Here is a 16,573-nt window from a genome sequence, read left to right as displayed (position 1 = left end):
AAACAGGAGGAGATAGGAGGTGTTTACGTCATTGGGATTTGGCATCCGTGGCGGAGGTTTCTCTCCTTGACTCCAGGATGGGAAAAGAGCCACTGATTTCCTGAGGTAGCTTACCAGATGGTGAGGTCCTGACTCAGCACCTGCTCTTCTTCAGTGGTGATTGTGCGCCTTCTCTGATGACGCACCTCCTTTCATTTTGTTTGCAAATGTTCATTGTAGTCATAAAAAAACCATGATGTAATGAAGTAAAGTATCCCTAATATTTGCAAAAAAGGAAGATTCAAGAGAAACCCACCGCTTGAGCCAGCTCAGATGTTCCAAAAACTGGTAGATAACGTTTTAAAACCAGAGAAGTAATGTGGTCTAGCTTTTTTTGGTTTGTATTTTAAGGATTTATCATCCACAACCTCAGTTTCTCCACATGATTCTTCATATGGAGGATCATTATAACGAGGATTACACGTTAGAATTTATTAAAAGCAAAGGGACTTTCTCACTCTGTGCGCCTGTATTTCTCAGAGAATCCTCCCTCCTGTGATACTGGAGGGTATTTTGAGCAGCGGCAGTAAGTAAATTAGGTTCACATGACAAACCGAGAGGCACTGCAGTTCTGAAAAACAGAGTGGAACAAAAAAGCAAGTGTGCCGCAAACTCTACTTCCTTTTTTGAGTGCAGAGTGTAAGAAGCGGATCTACTTTCTTATCGGGACATTTCAGCTGAGTTTTTTACACTAAGGTAAATACAAAATGATTTCTACTTCACAATTAGCTCTCAGTGCTGGTTAGCGTCACAAATGAGTGGTTGGTTATTTCTGTCAGACTGTAATTGTTGATTTTCTTTTTTTTTTCCATTTCAGGATGCACTTTTTGTTTGCAATTTTGCTTTTAGGCTTCCAGGTTCAAGGAAATGCTTCGTCCGCCCTAAATAAAGTGTGGGAAGAGTGGAAAGTCAAACATTCCAAGAGATATGACAACCAGGTTGGATTTGACTGCCATTTGCCGCCGCCTGTTGTGTGGGGACAGTATCAGGCTTTGAGTCCGTATGTCTGCTTCAGACCGAGATGGTTCACAGGAGGGCGGCGTGGGAGCACAACGTGCGGCTGGTGCTTCGACACAACCTGGAGGCCTCAGCGGGGAAGCACGGCTTCACCCTGGAGCTCAATCACCTGGCTGACATGGTGAGGAGGTCGTTTCATTTATGTTTGGGCTTGGACGCGTCGCTGAGGCCTGGTAACATCTGTCATCACACAGTTTAACCAGTTCCTCTTCCTCCCAGCAGCTGTGTCGACACACTCGTGCCGTGTGTTTACACTCATTGACCTCTGCAGATGGAAGACGGATGTGGCTTTGTTTAAACCCTAATCTATAGATCAACTCTAATCTGTCATCATACAATCTGATTTGTTTAATCCAGTGTGTGGAACAGATGTGGACAATGAGATATACTGTAATACCCCCAGTAAGACCACAGACAGATATCAGGCTTGTTTATTTCCCAGTTCTGCTTCAGTCCAGGACAGTTTTAGGAGCATGTGGAAGAGATGAGACCCAGTTCCTCATGTTTACCTGCTCTATTGTCCCTCAAGACAGCCGAGGAAGTCAATGAGAAGATGAACAATCTGAAGGTGGAGGAGTGGGTTCCTGTCAGAAATGGAACTTTTGAAGACAAGCTCGACTCGGAGATACCTCAGAGTGTGGACTGGAGGAAGCACGGCCTGGTCAGTCCGGTCCAGAACCAGGTGGGTTGTTTTAAACCGACATCAGGAGATAAATGACACGATAATAATGATGAATGGCGCCTTTTTCCAAGGGCTATTGTGGCTCCTGCTGGGCCTTCAGCTCTTTGGGAGCTCTGGAGGGTCAGATGAAGAGGAAAACTGGCTTCTTGGTCCCCCTGAGCCCACAGAACCTGCTGGACTGCAGCACCAGTGACGGGAACCTGGGCTGCAGAGGAGGGTACATCTCCAAATCCTACAACTACATCATCCGCAACGGAGGCGTGGACTCGGAGAGCTTCTATCCTTACGAACACCAGGTCTTCATTTCACGCTCAGAATCCTCGTGCTTGTCCGCGCTCAGTCCTTCAGCTCCAGAACAACTTGTCTGTTTTGCAGAAAGGGGAGTGCCGGTACTCCGTCAAGGGAAAGGCAGGCTACTGCTCTCGCTTCCACATCCTCCCACAAGGAGATGAGGAGACCCTGAAGGCCACCGTGGCGAGGGTGGGACCCGTGGCCGTGGCTGTGAACGCCATGCTGCCGTCGTTCCACCTCTACAGAGGAGGTGAGAATGGAGGCTGGTTGATGATGAATGAGATGATGCATTGCTTTCATTTCAGTTGTCAGCTTTTGCTTTAACAGTCTTGGTTTACGCAACATTCAGACCCATTCTGGGGACAAGATTCTGAGATTCTCTCAACACCCAAGACACAAACCTGCCTTTGAATGAGCATCGTCAGTGCCACAATCCTCCAGAACGTCTCAAGAACTGTTTTCTGTGACCCCAACGATCGAATAATGAATAACAACTTTTCTCCTTTATGTAATTTGGCTCCATGGTTACTGACCGCCTCAGTTTTAAATCGATGTCTTTAAGACCCGTCCTTGAGCTCCCACACCATCTCTTCCACATATGCTGGGCCCCGCTCAAGGTTTCTTCCTGATAAAAAGCAGTTTTTCCTTGGCCCCTTGCTCGGGAGTCGGAGTCAAGTTAAATGAAACTCAGTTGAATTGTTTTAATCACTAACGTGTCTTTCAGGTTTGTACAACGTTCCAAACTGCAACCCAAAGTTCATAAATCACGCTGTCCTGGTCGTGGGCTACGGTTCGTCCGGAGGTCAGGATTTCTGGCTTGTAAAAAACAGGTGAGTATTTCTCTAGTGAATAAAATATTAATAAAAAAATACATTTTTAGCTGGTCCAAACTAATAAAACTGCGAGTTATTGTTGTTCCAGTTGGGGATCTGCGTGGGGGGAAGCGGGTTACATAAGACTTGCCAGAAACAAGAAGAACCTCTGCGGCATCGCCAGCTTTGCTGTCTACCCCTCGTTGTAGAGAACACACACGTCCTCAGCACCACCACGGGCGATCTCTGCCCCACCTCCACACCTCTTTAAAAAACTTGTGATCATAAAACTGAAACTGCCTCAAGGTCGTTTTGCATAATGAAACCCGCTTTGGCAACATTCTGTTCCATTAAAGTCATTTTTATACCGGAGACCTTCTCCATTATATTTGGCGCATTATCAACATTAACTTTCAGTCTGTCGATAAGGATAATAAATATTTCTGGAACTGGATCCATTTTAGTCTGATTAGTGTTAAAGTTAGTGGCGATGATGTTATAATGATCACAATTGTCTTTTATATTAAAATAAAACCTCTACCTGCAAATATTGCACCGTATGATGTTGTTGGGGACCTGGAAGAAGCAAAAGAAGAGATGTTGAAAAGAAATGAAGAGGGTTAGAGTCAGGCTTCTATTTACGGCGGTAAAATTACGCCCTCTTGCGGTTACAATCTGCCAGTGCATGTCTTATCATGCAGGAAATCACACTTAAAATTGATGAATCGCTTACAATTACACTTGCGAGTACGGTAATCCTTTTTTTTGCTTAAATGACTGAATCCACAAACACGATGTCCTGACACTTCAAGCCCACCGAGTAGATAACTGGCAGACCTTGGTTTCAATCTGTGCTCTTATTTTGTAGGTCTTGTTTCTCCTGCTTGGCTGTGCTTTCTCTCTTTTAAAAGTAAAGAGAGAGTCGACCTCAACTACCCCTTCATGGGCAAGATGACTTTATAAGATGGACTGCTGTGGTTTTTAAAAACCCGCTGTGGTTAATGCTTGATCTGACCAGTCGAGTATGACCCCAAACATCGGGCTGCTTGTGATACATCGTTAGGCCAGCAGATGGCGCCGTTGTCACCATCATTGGCCCCATTTCTGCAGCGATGAATGCCTCCGGACCCAGGTTAGAGTTCTACCAGCTTGGTGACTATGGTTTTAATGCATCCTTGCGTATGTGAGGTAGGAGTAAAAATTCCACTGGTGCACCTTGTGGACCTTGTGCTTTGGGAAACACACGATGACACGTGATTGTTTTTCAGTAGGTTTTTATTTTCTGCAGAAGTGGCGCGGCGGCTGCCAGTCCTAGCTTTGAACACCTCTCACATAAAATAAATACAGCACCTTTTTCAGCATCACTAAAATATTCTCAATATCCAGAAGTAATAAATACAGAATTTACCAAGATTTTCAGTCCTCATATACAAAACACAAAGACGACACAGAGATTTGTCATTACCGAGTTTTTTTTTTGTTTTTTTTTAGCGGTTTTCTTTGAAATTTTGTTCCACAAATTCCAAACTTGCACACATAAACACCTACAGTCTTTACACATGATACATAGATTTTAAAATTTTTTTTTTAAAAGTTGAACTCACACTTAGAACTTTCCTCCTTTGATAAACGGATAAGAGTCAAACCGAAAACACAAACGGAATCCTTTGGTCCGAAGGAATCCTACAGATTTCTGGGTTCGACCTTTGACCGAGGACCCATCCGGGAGTGATCGGGATGCTCTCCAGAACTTGAGACGTTCCCCGCGTGGTTAGAAGACCACTAAGTGACTCGTATGACAGCCTCTGATGTCCCCGCAGCCATATTGGATACAGATTAAACCCCTTTTTTGAGAGTTTATACATATTTATATATATATATATATATATATATTATAGATATAATAAAAACTCTACACGCAACAACAGAGTAAACTTTTACAGGGGGCTCTTTTGATGAGCTGATTTTTAACCTTTTTTGGGGGGGGGCTCCAAATTATTGCTTGCACTTCCCGTATTTCTTCACGCACAGGCAAAAATGTTTTGTTCATAATCTAATTTGCCCTCTTCCCTCCTATGATGACTCGCTTCCTCTTCAATAATTCACATATATCTATATGTATATTACAAACGGGTTAGCTGGGTCCAGTGTAAACAAGGAGCAAAGTCACCACTAACTCACTTTCAGAACACATACTCAAGTTTCACCACTTTTGACCCCACTTTGATTAAGAACGATCACTGCAAGCAACAAATCTATGTCATCGTACGACAGTGAAAACACCAGTTCTTGCATTAGACAAAAACAGTGGGCATACAGGACATCCAAGAAGTCAGACAATACAGCACAAACATGCGTCACGACCGGCCGGGTACAGGGGTTAAAGGGAAGTGGATTTGAGGTTATTTTCCCCCGCGTTTCTACACAGATGGGAACGCACGTCTCCTCTGAGACATGCCATCGCTCCTGGGATGGTTTGAAAACGCCTGAATATCATCAGCAAAAGCACCCGAGTGTGGAGAACAGAACGTGAGCTTCTTAGCTTAGTTTCTGTGAGCCCGGGGATGAAAACACCACAATGGAAAAAGGTAGAAAAGTATGGGAAGGACCATTTTTCACACACACACACACACACACACACGCATGCACGCACACACACACACACGTCATCAACACCATCAAGAGAGCTCGCTGCATTAAATTTGCATGACTTACAGAAATGGATCTTTCTTCTTCAGAACTATTTAAGATACCAGTCCTGCTCTCGTGAGAGCAGGCAAAATGTTTAGTTACACTCTGCCAGGGTTCATGCTATCGTTAGCATGACAGCATGGTACTTATTTTTACACGCCTTGCTCTCAGCGTCACCACTGAGTATTTAAAATATTTTAAAATATGACTGAAGAGCACAAGACACTAATCCCCTGCCCCAGTAGAACTCAGCTAAGATAACCACTTCATGGCTTCGTAATTAAATCAACGTTTTTCTATCAGTGATGCGAACAGGTGCTGTCTTTGCACCAGTTACAAGATGGAGCCCCATTTGTCAGAAACACAGATTACTTTCTCTCCCTCTCACACACTCTCTCACACACACACACACACACACACACACACACACACACACACACACACAATAAAGAAAATACCCTCCTCAACTGTGATGGACTCACATTACCAGTTTAACAGGGACTACTGGGACTACTGGGACTACTGGGCAACAATGCCGTTAACATTCTCACTCACTGATTGTCAGCACACACACACACTGATGAACACCTTTGGAGGAACCAAAGTAATGATATGTTTAAAGAATAGGACTCTGTTAGCTTCCCTTTGGAGCGAATGTTCACCTGTGCTTACTATTGTTACTGTACTTGGGTCGGGATGGGGGGGGGGGGGCAAGACTCCTTCAAACTGAATGCTCCATGTCTAAAGTGTGTTAAAGTAGGTCCCACTTAAAGAAATTGAGTCAGAGCCCCAAGTGTGTTTAGAAAATAACGAGTGAAACGCAGCTGCTCTAATCTAAGCTCTATTCAGATCAGAAAATATGACAAGATTTTTCTGCACGTACAGGAACAGAATACATTTTTTTGTGGTGTTAATCCATCGCACTGAATGTAAACATGGTTTATATTAAACCTGAGCTACTGCATGATTTCTTTTTAAAGAAATTACGGCGGTAAAATCAATAAATGCTCTACTTGGCTATATTGACTTGCATGAAATGGCTGAAAAGCGCTTTTTTTTCTCACCCCACCTAACACACACATGCACAAACAGTCACGCCAATTCAGGCAACTATTAAACACTCTCTCACACTAACTTAAAAAAGAGCCTGTTGCTCTACAGGCACAAATACTGATGAGTTCAGCCATCCACCGTAGAAGAGCTGACTGGATTTATGAAGGATGAGGGGAGTAATGGCCAAACAAGGAGTGATGGGAGCCCCAAAACCAGACTGGAAAAAACCAAGATACAACACAAAATAAACCCCACTGCTTCCTTAAATGCTCCCTTTGATTTCTCATCACATGTTACAGATCTGTGAGTGGAAAAACTCCCTGAAATTAAATTTCAATCGATGTTTTTAAGTTACCGTATCATCCAGCTATTTTTAACATGCTGGGTTCTGTGTTTCTGTGTCCTCTTTTCTTAATCCATTTCAAAGCGTTGTGGGTTAATGGTGGCGCCGACTGGGGTCGTTCTGTTGGTGTGTGACTGGCAGCGCTGGTGGGATGGGGAGTGGGGGTGGTTGGCGGGGCACACGCACTGGCGCTCTGCTCTGCTGCCCACTAGTGGTTGCCTGGCTTACTGCAACACTTGGCCCCGCGTTTCGGGCAACTTTGTTGCGAGGAAACTACCTGCGGCGAGGGCGCCGGCCGCAAATATGATGGGCACGGCCTTGGTGATGCCCACGAACGACTGAAAGATGCTGATGCCCAGGACGGCCGCCAGCTTACAGAGAGCGTTGAGGAAGCCAAATGCTGTAGTTCTGGTAAAAAATAGATTTTTAATCAATATTCAAGCTTTCCACGATGTTTTTGTCACCTTAAAAACCACATGAATAATCTCCATGACCGCTAAGAGCAGAATCAGCTTGTTACTAATATTTGATAAAATAAAGCCAGTACATCAGTTTTAATACATTGATCAAGCATAGAAAAAGGTTGTGTTTTTACAAATATGAAGGAAATTCAACAGTAGCTCTCATCTGTGCACAATTACACTAATTGGGTAAATTTGAATTATGTGAACACAAAACCAGCAGTTACCTTTTATCAGAGGGGTAGAGCTCCACGGTGATCACGTCCAGGGCGTTCCAGGAGGCGATGCTGATGCCCCCGAACAGACACAAGAGGGCAATCATCCCCGATTCACTGTTTCCGAACATCAAGAAGAAGCAGCTGATGCAGGATATGACACTGGATCCCGCTGGAGGGGGAGGAGGGGGGCAACGTTACGGTGAATGAGCAATTACTGCAAATTAATTATCAGCACTCATTATGTTTTCCTACCAAGCATCCTTAAACGGCCAATTTTGTCCATCAATAGTGCTGACACAATGTTGCCAGGCAACACTGCCAAAGTGCCGAGGAAGTTAACAAAGTATATCATGTAGGCGTTGTTGAAGTCATCGCTGAAGTCGAGCATGCAGCCCTCCTTGTTGTGGAGAAACGTGCTGTTGACCAGTTTACAGTTGACAAACCTGTATTTGAACAAATCTGAGGAACGAACAGCAGGTCAGCGAAGATACAGCCAAAGATAGGCATTTCAAAAAGCATCCTTTACATTATGTGTAAATCTGACATGAATGTAAACATTAGAGTTTAAATACAGACACTTAAATCCTGAAATGAAGGCGATAATAAAACCTCTTAACAATAGAAACACTCACACACGTCTCATCTGTTTATTTTTTCTTTTTATGAGGCTTGCTTTCACATTTATATCTATCTTCTTTGGTTTGACTTTAAGTAGCAATAACAACAATTAAAAACGTTTAATCTGACATGATTCATGATGGAGCTGAGCAGCCGGGTTATAAATGGCTCCCAGTTTAATTCCATGATAATCAGATTCAGCACAGAGGAGATTAGTTTTGTGATTTATAGTAGTAAGAAGAATCTGTGTACTGGAGAACCTAAAGGCACGCAAAGGCGCACACACACACACAGACACACACGCATGCACACACACACACATCCTTGTATCTGTATCTTGGAGGAAACCTTCATAGACATGTTACATTAACCAGCTACTTACACTAACCGCAAACAGAACCAATTTCCTATGTCAACTTTATCACTGTGTCTTAACACTCAAACAGCCCTCTGAATTTTTTGGAACCAGCCAAAATGGCCCCACATCAGAAAATGTCCTCACTTTGCTGGTGAAATGAAGCTTTTGGTACTCACTATGTAGTAAATGTGAACACACACACACACACGCACAAGATTCTGGTCACATTTACCTGTGTTGTAAAACAAACTAGCAATAAAAGTGCAGTTCCTGAAGAAGGTGTGTGTGGTGGTGACGTCCTCAAAGTAGCACTCTTCAAACACAGAATCTTCAAACACCATGTACTTCATCTTCAAGTTGAGGAACCTGCAGATCAGATGCCGTGCATGAATTGTTCCATCCGGAGGATTTGGTTCTCCACCCGGACACGTTACCAGTCCCACTCAAAGTAGCTACATCGACCCAGAGGTCTTACTTGTCATTGAAGTAGTGTCCCTGGCGATGCACCTGGTTCTCCAGGGTGAAGTTGAAAGTGACGTGTTCCACCCGCTCATTGGTGAAGGTCTTTGTGCGTGATTCATATTCCTGCTTCTGGATGTATTTGATCATGTCTGGGAACCAAACCGTCAGGCCGTAGTAGCTGCAGAAGTTTTCAGAGTGAGACCGCTTTAAAGTGATTTTAGCATGGAGCAACGTTTGTTATGAGCCGTTACCTGAAAGACATGGTGAACCAAACAGCCATGAGCATGAAAGTGGTCCGTTTATATTCTGGACTGAAGCACGCGATGATGTTCTTCCGAATCTGCGTCGTTAAATCGAGAAAAAGTTTTGGATCACAAACACAAATCGCTAAAGCAACAGAGCAGCAGCCTGTCAGTAGGTGGTGCAGTAGCAGAGTCAGAGGGTTGTAGGCGTGCAGCAGAAGGTGGGCCAAACGCAAAACAATATCTGGTCAATTCTCTTCAAAATGATGAGACAATCAACAATGCACAACAGAAATATAGGAGAAACTATGCTAAAAATATGAGGAAAATGCTGCTAATATTTAGCTGGCTTGGACCAGTACAGAGAGGGATATGCAGAGAAGGATTCTAACAGCAAAAAGGAGACGATATCAAAGGTGATGGGAGGGGAGATATTCCGCACGTGGGTATGTCTGGAAAGCTGCAAACTTTCCAATCCATAATCTAAGAGTAGAAAGCGAAAACATTGACAAAGCTAGCGTTTAAAGCTCTCAGCCAGCCATGCACTCTCCGCCGCCTCCTCATCCATCCACCCTGTTTGTTTCCACTCACTCCAGGACCACTGGGGATGCCTAATGGCTCACGTCAAGTTGTAAAGGCCTCAGAACCCTGCTCTACCTCAGTACGTCTGCATAATTAAAGACGTAGCTACCTCGGGCTCTATATTATGTTTTGACCGCTAGCCTTTATATCGGGTGCGACCGTGAACAGAAGAGTGCCAGCGTGGATGATAGCCTCTCAGCCTCACTCACCTGTTGGGAGAGGCTCATAATCTTCAGTCTGTAGCGATGCCAGATTGGAGTGTCGGTGCCAATATCCACCAGCTCGTCAATCTGTTTCACCGTCTTGATTGTGGTGACCTTGGGCACAGACGAGATGTTAAGAGGCATAGATTTAGCCATAAATAAGGGCCTTTGTGTGTGTCCAAAATAACCTGTTTGTAGTTTTGATACAGTGAGATTTTCACACAAATACTCACAGAAAACACCCTCTCTGGGTATCCCTTTGCTCGCATGTTGGTGTCATGAACCTGCTTCAGAATCATCCAGCCTTCATCGTGTTTGCCATTCTGGGTGGGAAAAAAGGAACCCTTCCTGACCTTTAAATCCAAACTCTACCAGCCTGTATGTAACACAGTAATTCACGTCTGAGTTGCCGCAGAACATCTGCTGACCTCCAGGTAGAAACGCGGGCTCTCCGGCATAGAGTTGAGGGCAGCGATGGCTGCAACGCAAGGAAAAGCGCACACTAGCACAAACACGCGCCAGCTGTGGAATTGATACGCTGAGCCCATCTGGAAACTCCATCCTGAGAAGACAATTAAAAACAGAGAGGAGATGACAGGAGTTGATGCAATACAGATCCCTATTAGGGAAGCCTGAAAGTACTTTTACTGTTTCCTGTTTTATGCTAAGCTAACTGGCTGTACGTAGTGGAGGAACAAGGCTGGTATTGATCTTCTCGGCTTTAAGTGCAGTCTCCAAAATGATGCGTTGTTGTTTTCACGGAGCTACCTTAAACAGAGGAGAGGTGGTTAATGTACGAAGTTCAAGCTCAGGTGACCATGCTCACCGTAATGTGGGATAATAGCCCAGGCCATGGCTGATGCGTAAATCCCTCCCATCATCCAGAACATGCAGAGCCAACTCAGATGCTCACCGCGCTTCTCTTGAGCAAGGAACTCAGAGTAGTAGGAAAACACGATGGGAATGGAACCCCCGATCCTGCCAATGAAATAAATCACAAAGCACCTCGGTTGAACTGTTGAAAATGGACACGGTGGAGCAAACAAAGCAGGCTGATAGAAGAAATGATTTCATTTCATTTTTCTGTCCGTATTGGGGTTGTTTTTGTGAATTTACCCGACACCTGAGAGGAGCCGGCAGAAGAGAAAGGTGCTATATCCTTGGACGAAGGAGGAGAAGAAGGAGAAGACGCTGTTGATGGACAGACAGATGAGGAGAGATTGCCGACGGCCTATCCGGTCAGCAAGAGCCCCCCAGAGGAACGCCCCCACCATCATCCCGAAATATACAATCAGACCTGTGGAGACGGCAAAAATGTACACGTTTAACCTTTCAGACATGATGGGGCACCGATGGAGAACGCTGAGTCACCTGTGGCAGACACCTACCTAGCATGCTTTTGTTAGGTTCAGAGAGGCACATATCCTTCTCAGCGCTGGGCAGCACAAACCCGACTACGAAGATCTCCACCCCATCTGCCATGAGAGCCAGCCCCAGCACGAAGTACAGGGTCCACTGGAACTTCCCGTGCCCACACTCTTGTAAAATGGTCTCATACTGCTGAGCCAGCTCCTCCTGGTCCTTCCTCCTCTCCGCCTCGGATGCTCCGATATCTCTGAACTGCTGAGAGTCCACTTTCACTGACCCCGGACCTCCGGCTAGGCTGCCTTTGCCTGAATCAGCTCGGGGAATCCCTTGGTACTCCCCCTCGTAGATCTCATCATCCTCGTCGTGACCCTCCGTTGAGTCACTGCCGCCCTCGTCCTCATTGGCCGCTTGGCTGTCTCCACGGTAATAGCCACCGTCCTGGCTTCCCTGCACGGGGTAATCGTCATCGTCGTCCTCTTCGAAGCGGCTGTACGAGCGCATGCTGTACTCATCGCTCATCCGGTCCACCGTGCGGCCAACCTTCTTGGACGCGTGGCGTTTGACTTCTTTGGCGATATCTTTGGCACCTTTAATAAACGCAGTCCGGTTTTGGTAATTGTCCTCCATCTCGATTCGGTCTTGAGCTGCGTAGGCGTGCAGGGACAGTTGGGTCGGGGCGCACCTCACCGATTTAAAAAGGCCTCTCGGTCACTCAACAAACAGGATCTTTTATCTGAGGCGAAAATGGAAATATGAATTAAACAAACATTTGTTTCTTGCGCAGTCATTCAGAAAGGTTTCCTGGTAATGACTTAAAGCACTTCAGATGAGCTTCGGGTGCACTTCCAAGGAGCCATCACAATAGGTGGTTTCCTGTTGCTGCTCAGGGGTCAGCAGCTTGGTGCCTGCGCCACAATCGCTGGTAACAATCAGTTCCCTCTCTAACAAACCACCATCTTGTGGCCACTCCATGCACGTGAGGTGCTCTGGTCGTTCACGAGCAGCTTGGTAAATGCTTGGAAACCATATCGTCTGGTTTTCACAGGCGTTAGGAAACTTGATGCATGAACCGATTTTGATGGTGATGTTGCATTTTTCTTGCACATGAAGAACAACCCACAAGCTAATCAATACGGCTCTAAACAGACTGGTTTGACCTACCCTAAGGCTACAGGTAGACCCACAATAGTTTTCCCCATGGATTTTCATGATTTTCTTTCTTTCTTAATATCTTTTTTGATGTTTTTTACCTATAAGATATGTTATATTTTACATTCAAACACTTCTGTCTATCTGACGTAACTGGTGAAAATAATCAACTTGTTATTTAATATGAATTGAACTATAAATGGTGATAAGAAATGCTTTAAAGGGACATAAAATAGCCAGAGAAGAATAAAACAAAGTGCAAATGTTGTTAAGACAGCTGCTAAATTAAACAAAATTGTCACAAAATGGTTCCACATTAACTTGCCAGAGATGTAAAATAACTTTAAAAAGTAAACAGATAAATACAAAAGCACCCAATTTGATGCAAAACACCCAAGATTACTATAAAAACACAAAAATGAATAAAAGACAGACACACAAACAAATAACTACAATGAGAAGCAAAATCAATTTGTGATAAAATGGCGCACAATTACTGCGAGACGATCCAAAAGAACCACAAAAATAATAAAAGTCTGTTACAGTCGGACAATAGAGACACAGAAAATGACTAACACTGTTCGCAGAGCGGCACAACATCCACAGATGTGATCTGATGTCATATTTCATAAAACTGCATTAACGATATTGGAGAGGCTCAATAGAGTATCTGTCCTCAGTGCACGCAATCAAAGTCTAAATGCCCCTTAATTGAAAAAGTGAGTCATTAATGATTTAAAGGAGCTGTGTACTAAAACAAATGAGGCTTGATATTAAAAAGGAAGCCAAAGAAGTTGTTTTCCATTCAGGCTGTCGGCTGCAACATTACATCTGTTTGAAGCACATTGATGCGGCACCGTACGGCCCGCTGACAACAGACGCCACCATACGTCTCTGTCGCACGCTCCTCGGGTCACCACGCCATGAGATATCGCGTCACTTGGCTTCTAAAGGGACGCAATGAGAGCCATCACCAGACTGTTTCAAAACCAAGATGTGGTGGTTCCTTTTTTTTGATGATCAGTCATCTGTTTGCTATAGTCTCTCCCATCAGTCACTGGGGGGGGGGCAGGAACATGCTCTCGATGGGTCGGCGTCATAGGACGTGCACACACACCGCTCACGCACACTTCAGGAGCACTACAGTCATCAATCGACCTACTGTGCAGGATTTTTTAAAACTTTAATCATCACATTATCCATCATTACTGATGATTAATGTGTAGGTTTTATTTGCGTAATCTCCCCAGAGTGTCTGAGACTGCCCCCCCAACAAAGGATGCGCACAGTCTCGGTCAGCCAGGCTAAACCAGACACTAACTTAATAACACATCAAGCACTCTCAAGCCTGTAATAATTCCTGTCAAACACACACACACACACACGGGGAGTATGATGTAAAACAATACGTGTGTGTTTACAGGAAACACAGGGGAAACGGCTATTTTTCCAAAGCTATCCTAGACAGTTGGTTAACAGAGTCCTTTATTAGATTCTTTACGGGTTAAGTGTTTTTCCCACAGCGTGTCAGTTATGAAAGTTGGGCCTACTGTGAAGCCAAAACACAAGAAAACTGCACAACAACAATCTGCTGCCCTCTGTTGGCACCTTACCGTAATGGAATAAGCCCCTCCCCCTTAGATACACCTGTAGCAGGGATCCAGGAAGTCGCTGCTGCATAGAGGCACAATCACAAGTCACATCAGTGCGACACGTCAGAAGTTATTTTATGGGGATTTTTGTGTGTCATTTATGGAAAATGGAGTAATTGAGTCGCCATTACAGGGGAGAACCTTTATTACATCGGGAGTCCAAAAGAGTGAGACTCCAATGAACCATGTTTTCAAAGGTCTAATTACCTGTTAACCAACTAACCTGTTAGTTGTAGACCAGTACTGTGGCAACACTGTGGACAACAGGCTAACAGTGTCAGGTACCGAGGTGACTCACAGTATAGATATTTGGATTTTTTATTTTGGCTTCTTCTTCCTGCAATGCTGACATTTAACATAATCTTTTGTGCACGGCGCCAGCCAGTAAACTGCCAGCGCACGGGCCTGTGAAGCATAATGGCTGCCGTTATCTTTGCTCTGTTCTGTTTATGTGCATGGGGTGAGCCAGCTGTTGATAGTCAAACTGCCTCTTGACAAACAAAGCAAATATTAGCTTACTGTGGTCTTCCGCCGTGTTTTTCCTGAATGTTTTCTCGGAACTCCCTTGGGTCCCATCAAGTTTTATATGCATAAGGTTGAATTAGAATGCCAGGGTGTGCTTTCTGATGCCAACCGGGAATTCAGAAATGGATTTCCACCTACTGGAATTATTTTCATGTTTTCCAACCTCTCATTCTCTCACAGGTTTTGTTGATGTGACTGGTGTTACCTGCTGCTGCTAAGGGCTTGCTAACCTCATTTATCTGTGCAGATGGCGACTCTAAAGGTGAGAACGAACATTTCTACCCCAACGGCAAAGCCCATGTTGACAATAAACTAACTGAAATAGGCAGAGGAGTAAGACGAAGGGGGCTAAAGGAACTCTGCTGGAGACAATGGCAAAGAGCTTACAGAAAAGCCGTTGTTGGACTTAAAAGCAAAAAGAGACACGCTAACAGGTCCCTCTCGCTAATGAGTCATTGGTGTTTTCGCAGTTGCCTGATGGTTGGCGCCATTATACTGGGAAATTATCTGGCAAATATACAAAGAGGTGTTGGATAAGCTAAAATGATACATTTGCCCCAATGCATGCTGGGATTCCAGATGGATGGATGGATGGATGGATGGATATATATTTTCTGGTCCTGCAGCCCTCTCGGTGCAGAAAAGAAGCAGGCATCCCTGAAGGAGAGGGGGTGGATATCATTCCTCCCTGGATGGAAGTACCCTTCTCTTTTTTGTATTTCTTTTCCCCCAATCAATAGGCATCCTTTTACAGCTTTCTTAGAAGCCCCAGCAGACCAGATCACCATCACATCAGACTCGCAAATGCCTCTTAAAGCACTAAGATTTTAATCAGGTGTCAAATGTCGTGACGAATATTGTGAGACATCTGAACGCAACGTTGACAGAAAACGAGGAAAAACTGCTTTCTAGAGTTGTGATTATCCGAATTCAACGGGAACTAGAATGCAATTCCCTCATCTGAAGAGAAGACATAGAAGCCTGCGCTTATTCAGCCATTTCGCTTCATTCATACTGAGAGAAAAAAGGCCTCGTCGCTTTAAGGGCCAATTTACACAGCTTTCTAACACTCCCGGGTTAAAATTTCAATCTGCTGCAAATTAGAACCTGATCTGCTCGTCCAGAAGCCCCCATTCCTAAAAAAGAAACAAATCACTCGCAGCTTGTCACGACTCGCAGGAAGATTTAAGGCTCGATTGACCAAATCGATCTTAATTTCTGATGTGAAGCGAGCAGTCGCAGAACACGCCCATCCTGCTCATCCACATGATGTTTTAATGGCAAAGAAAAGACATTCCCATCCTCGCCGCGACGCCAAACCTGTCGTGGTGTGTTCCGGCTCACCTTTTCCCCCTGCGCGGTTGCCCCTCTTCAGCCTGGAGAATGATGGGGAAGATGAGGAGGAGGAGGGTGGTGATGATGATGCGTACGGGGCTGTTGCTGTGATCTGAGTGATGATGCTCTGGGAGGTTCGGAGGAGAGAAGCCCACGCCATCCAGCCACGCGCGCTCCCTCACAGCACGCACGCACGCACGCAGATGATGCACAGGGGTCCCCTCCCCCACGCGAAACCTCCAGCAGCGCACGTTAACGCCTTCATTTCTGGAGGGGGGGGGGGGGGGGGTTGGCGCATATTTGCGCACAGGCAGCGCGAGATGAGCCCCGACGCCGACCAGGCGCGTGCGCCTTTAAATCTCCGCCAGTTTTGAACGAAAATGGAAATTCCCGGTGCTATGTGACAAAATCACTACACACGCGTCGCGTTAATCAACACTCTCTGCACATTTATGCGCGCCAATGACGTGCG

At 45.0% G+C, this 16,573-nt stretch overlaps 2 protein-coding genes across 2 annotated transcripts; one reads left to right on the top strand and one right to left on the bottom strand.

Moving 5' to 3' along the window:
- Positions 1-581: 581 nt before the first annotated feature.
- ctss1 (cathepsin S, ortholog 1) lies at positions 582-3,389 on the top strand. Its single transcript, XM_057021655.1, has 8 exons — positions 582-735; positions 857-977; positions 1,055-1,177; positions 1,586-1,738; positions 1,810-2,034; positions 2,114-2,279; positions 2,754-2,859; positions 2,951-3,389. The coding sequence occupies exons 2-8, from the start codon at positions 858-860 to the stop codon at positions 3,048-3,050; spliced, it is 993 nt and encodes a 330-aa protein (XP_056877635.1). The 5' UTR covers positions 582-735; position 857; the 3' UTR covers positions 3,051-3,389.
- A 709-nt stretch (positions 3,390-4,098) lies between these two features.
- On the bottom strand, positions 4,099-16,308 carry LOC130518779 (synaptic vesicle glycoprotein 2A-like). The gene is made up of 13 exons (XM_057021653.1): positions 16,111-16,308; positions 11,461-12,173; positions 11,189-11,369; positions 10,899-11,050; positions 10,501-10,634; positions 10,306-10,395; positions 10,079-10,186; positions 9,297-9,385; positions 9,059-9,223; positions 8,816-8,949; positions 7,860-8,066; positions 7,617-7,776; positions 4,099-7,336 (listed from the first exon to the last, which is right to left on the bottom strand). The coding sequence occupies exons 2-13, from the start codon at positions 12,065-12,067 to the stop codon at positions 7,153-7,155; spliced, it is 2,211 nt and encodes a 736-aa protein (XP_056877633.1). The 5' UTR covers positions 12,068-12,173; positions 16,111-16,308; the 3' UTR covers positions 4,099-7,152.
- Between the last annotated feature and the right edge of the window lie 265 nt (positions 16,309-16,573).

This window comes from Takifugu flavidus, chromosome 21 (assembly GCF_003711565.1).
Source record: "Takifugu flavidus isolate HTHZ2018 chromosome 21, ASM371156v2, whole genome shotgun sequence".
NCBI classification, from domain to species: domain Eukaryota; kingdom Metazoa; phylum Chordata; class Actinopteri; order Tetraodontiformes; family Tetraodontidae; genus Takifugu; species Takifugu flavidus.
The sequence above is the reverse complement of the archived record's forward strand: the minus strand, read 5'-3'. Positions and strand labels throughout refer to the sequence as shown.

What these genes read in the sequence shown, in the direction of transcription:
- ctss1 (XM_057021655.1), top strand. Translation starts at nt 858, where the DNA reads ATGCACTTTTTGTTTGCAATTTTGCTTTTAGGCTTCCAGGTTCAAGGA. An exon ending in TCAATCACCTGGCTGACATG is followed by an intron (nt 1,178 to 1,585) that starts GTGAGGAGGTCG and finishes TTGTCCCTCAAG; the next exon opens with ACAGCCGAGGAAGTCAATGA. An exon ending in TCTATCCTTACGAACACCAG is followed by an intron (nt 2,035 to 2,113) that starts GTCTTCATTTCA and finishes TCTGTTTTGCAG; the next exon opens with AAAGGGGAGTGCCGGTACTC.
- LOC130518779 (XM_057021653.1), bottom strand. Translation starts at nt 12,067, where the DNA reads ATGGAGGACAATTACCAAAACCGGACTGCGTTTATTAAAGGTGCCAAA. An exon ending in ACCTAACAAAAGCATGCTAG is followed by an intron (nt 11,370 to 11,460) that starts GTAGGTGTCTGC and finishes CCGTCTCCACAG; the next exon opens with GTCTGATTGTATATTTCGGG. An exon ending in TGGCCGTTTAAGGATGCTTG is followed by an intron (nt 7,777 to 7,859) that starts GTAGGAAAACAT and finishes CTCCCCCTCCAG; the next exon opens with CGGGATCCAGTGTCATATCC.